Source organism: Mercenaria mercenaria, chromosome 1 (assembly GCF_021730395.1).
Source record: "Mercenaria mercenaria strain notata chromosome 1, MADL_Memer_1, whole genome shotgun sequence".
NCBI classification, from domain to species: Eukaryota; Metazoa; Mollusca; class Bivalvia; order Venerida; family Veneridae; genus Mercenaria; species Mercenaria mercenaria.
In genome coordinates, this window is record NC_069361.1 from 111,453,902 (window position 1) to 111,458,052 (window position 4,151).

General features: G+C 35.1%; 1 protein-coding gene across 1 annotated transcript; it reads right to left on the reverse strand.

Moving 5' to 3' along the window:
- Positions 1–767: 767 nt before the first annotated feature.
- LOC123552526 (uncharacterized) lies at positions 768–3,661 on the reverse strand. The gene is made up of 4 exons (XM_053529273.1): positions 2,278–3,661; positions 1,605–1,710; positions 912–1,112; positions 768–771 (listed from the first exon to the last, which is right to left on the reverse strand). The coding sequence occupies exons 1-4, from the start codon at positions 3,248–3,250 to the stop codon at positions 768–770; spliced, it is 1,284 nt and encodes a 427-aa protein (XP_053385248.1). The 5' UTR covers positions 3,251–3,661.
- Positions 3,662–4,151: the final 490 nt, after the last annotated feature.

Below are 4,151 nucleotides of genomic sequence, written 5' to 3' on the forward strand. Positions count from 1 at the left end.
TATTATGGCAAATGTGGATTGAAGCATACAAATGGGACCAATGCAATGCACTTAAACTTCATAGGAAATTAACCAATGAACACATTTTCACTAGTTCCCAGGGTAAAATGAGAAACCACCTTGCTGCAGAAGTTATAAATAGTGATATAATGTATTTATTTGAACAATATCAGTCTTCATTGTCCAATGGTACTGTTCTAAATGGAGCTACAGAGTTGCTGAAGAAAACATCCAGCCTTATTGAAATTTTCAGTGACAACCGTCCCATACTATCTTTAGAAGATTATAGGCTGACAGACATAATGGAGGCTTACAGATGGTTTAATAGATGGGATGAGTATTTTTCTGAGGACAAGGACAAAACTAAAAAACTTATGTCTGCCCAATGTATGGAAGACATCAAGTCATGCCTTCTTGGATTTTATGAATTGTGTACTTTGCTTTTAGCAAAGAAAAGTGTACATATTATTCCTGCCATGATCAATTCAGATATTATTGAAAACCATTTCTGCCAGCAAAGGTCAACTTTTAACGGGGCAAACAGCAATCCGACAGCTTTGCAATATCGAAAGAACTTGAACTCTATAATTATTAGTCAAAATTTAGTTTCACAGAAGGCAAATGCTGGAAAGTCATCAATAAAATCTCCGTCACTGGCATTCACCACAGCAACTAAGAAAGCTAAGAAACGCTCAAATATACATTCAGTTACAGATGAAGCGTTTAACAGAATAAAGGTAATAAGAATGTGAAGAATTCCCCAACCATTAGCTGTTTTTGAAAACTTGTCCAACAAATATATATAACAGAAAAAGTGAAAATTCCATAGGTCACTCAACACAACAAAAATGAAAATGTTGCAATATGTGTTTGCTTGAGCCTGTTCATGAACAGTAGTGGAAAATATATACCTGTTACTTATTCTGCAACATGATAGATCATCACAAACCACAAGTGGAGGTTCTGTTTTAAAGAGTGTAATGTCTTCTGGTTGTGGAAAACAAACTTTAGGACTGAAGTTGAGAACCTGTAAACCTTTTCCACTGCGTACTCTTCCAATAGCTACTCCAAGCTGACCTGGTTGGAAAATTTCCCTACAATCAACATGTACACTGAAAATTAAAGAAGAATATTGTTGTAAGCATTAGCTATGTTTGTATTTTTTTAACTGATATAGTCACATCTATTGATATAGACCACATATGAAAACATTTTTGTATGTACTTTTTATTGAAACTGTCACACCTGTTGATATAAAACACATATGAAAACAAAAAAACTGGTTTTTATGGATAGGTGCTATCTCCAAAAGGGAAAATTACTTTGAATTGTATGTACAGTCATGCTGATGTGTACTGAAAGGTGCTGTATAGCACAGGTTTGAATGTACTTATTCTTACAGGAAGAAAACAACTATTACAGTCATCAGTAATGAACAAATTGTGTAATACTTAGTACATCCAACTGGAATGAAACCAACTTTTTTTAAAACCACTTATTGTCAGATACATGTTTCATCAACTATCGCATTGAAATATATTTTATTTTTAATGGAATGATTCACAGGAAAATAAAAATGAAACAGTGATATACTAAAGAAATACCTGTCCAGGGTCATTCCTTGTGATTTATGGATTGTTAGTGCATAAGATAAAAGCAGTGGAATCTGTTCCCAGTTGGCCACTGTCTGATTCTGTTTTGGACTGAAAACTAAAGGTTATAGAAGCAGTAAATAGGAGTGTTCTATAAAGTGATTAAATATACCCAGAATTTTTGTTCAACTATTAAACAGTAAGCCTCCAAAAGAGTACTCAATGTTTTGCCTTTCCATCTACTGGTCCATATATTTGGCTTTCAAGCAATTATTGACTGACTAAGTGAAACTTATTCTGAATTTTGTTTTGTTCTCAGTGTATTCTGAATTTCATATAAGCTCAACAGGAACCTTGACATAGTGGAACAAATAAAAAGTTACCTTATTTTCAAAACAAATTCTGGCAACCTTTTCAACTTGTGAAAGTAGTCAAACCAAAATTCTAAATGCAAAACTGGAAGACAGTAAACAAGGACTATATAAATCAAACCTAAAAAAATGGGTGTATAAAATTTTTATGGGGTTGCAAGGGTACTAAACAATGATACTGTCCTCTGTTTTAAGATGTTTGTGAGAAAAAAGGAAATAATTATATATCAGGTATCATAGAAATCTGTGTACTAATTACACTGGACAGTGGACAGAACATGATTTAAAAGTATTAAGATAAGTTGTGTTCTTACCAGTAAAAGAGATCTTCTTTATCTTCAGAGTGGATTTAATTTTTGGAAAGTGCACAGTTGGACCATCTGGTTCACATGTTACAACTTTGCCTTGGAGACCATTTACCAAAGTTTGGGACAGATTCCTAATCAAAATTACTGGACAGTTCTTTTTAATCCATAGTATCCCTGGAGCTCTAACATTCTGTAGCTTGCTACGGTCACCAGTGTCTGTAGCTTTGTATTCATATATATCTCCTGGCTGATTCATCAATAATTTCCTGTTATATCTGTTTACCAGATCATTTTTAGAAAAAAGTTTGACACTATTTTCATCGTTAATTGGCCTCTCAAATGTTTTAATGTAACTGCATAAATCTTCAGATATGTTCATACCAGTTGACACTTTGCGGATCATATCTATAAATTGTTTCTCACTTTGTCTAACCACTGTGTTTAAAGTCAGTCTATGGAACTTCTTAAAGTGCACACTTTTGAAACAAAATTGGCCTTCATCATTGTACGCTTTATTTGGTGTTGGATGAAGCTGGTTAAAATCGCCAGACAAAATAATTTGCATAGCACCCCATGCCTTCCTGTCATCTTTTAGTGAACATATACTATGCAGCTGATCAAATAACTTGTGACTCAGCATAGAAATTTCATCTATAATCAGTGTATCAGTTTGCTTGATCCTGTTCATTGTAGTTTCATTGTTTGAGACCACAGCTAAAACTTCAGTTGAGCTGTACCTGCCATCATGCAAACCAGACCACCTATGAATTGTTGAGGCATTAAGAGCTGGGTCAAAATTCATGCAGGCAATACCAGTGGTGCATGTAATTGCAACATTTTTACCAAGGCTTGTAAGATCATTATAAATATTTTTCACTAAATAAGTCTTGCCTGTACCAGCGTAGCCATCAATAAAGATACTGTGGCCTTTTAAAGCCAATGTCGCTACGTTTCGTTGATCCTCGTTTAAAGTGCACATTTTTTTTAAGGAAACATGTGCTTTTGTTTGTTTACAATGTATTGGTTCCGCTTTGCAGTTCTCATCTTTTGTTGTTAACACGATAGACGCCGGGAACCAAATAGCCTGAAACGCTCGTCCAATCAGATCGCGTATTACAAAACAGGTAGCAGACTCCAAGATGGCTTCCAACAAGTCAAAAATACCGTGAAAGATGAATATTTTGCTATAATATAGTCATTCGATGGAATTGAATTAGGTAAACAGTGGAATTACAGATCTTTTTATTAAAGTGAATGATAATTATGGAGATATGCCGTCAGAATGCGTCTGAGTCGCCGAAACGACGATATCCTATGTTCCACAATGTTTGGCAAATGGGCATATAGCAGACTTTCTACCTTCTAATAATTATTGTTTTGATAGTTGAGATTTTTTTTTTGGGGGGGGGGGGGGGGGGGGGGGGGGTTGTATCAGGGGTTTTGTAGGGTGGGGATTTGAAGGAATGCCTGAGAATGTCAGATTTTTTTTCAGGGTTGTAACATTGGGGAGGGGGTGACCAATCTATGATACTGCCACCTGTGAGCCAAAGGTGCATTCTAACACGACCTGATTCATTTTCCTATTAAACAAAGAAGGCTGAAAATTGTGTGTTATTATACAATATATTTATTCTGACGTCACAAGTATTACGTCATATCGTCTAACGGTATAGCGGTGCGCTGGAAAAGAAACCAACAGAAAACAGGCAAATATTTGATGGATGTCTTCAATGATGTACTCAAAATCCTTTGTAACGTGTAAGAATAGAAATAATACATCTCATTTAGTGATATGCTCATGAATAAAATCATTGTTTGTAGTTCAGATGAGTATTATTATATCACTGGGGCAGCGCCTTCGTGATATAATTCGTTCGCAT

Coding starts and splice junctions, on each gene's coding strand:
- LOC123552526 (XM_053529273.1), bottom strand. CDS start 3,250: ATGTGCACTTTAAACGAGGATCAACGAAACGTAGCGACATTGGCTTTA. Junction 1,711..2,277: donor AAAGAAGATCTCTTTTACTG/GTAAGAACACAA, acceptor TATAACCTTTAG/TTTTCAGTCCAAAACAGAAT. Junction 1,113..1,604: donor CAAGGAATGACCCTGGACAG/GTATTTCTTTAG, acceptor TTTAATTTTCAG/TGTACATGTTGATTGTAGGG.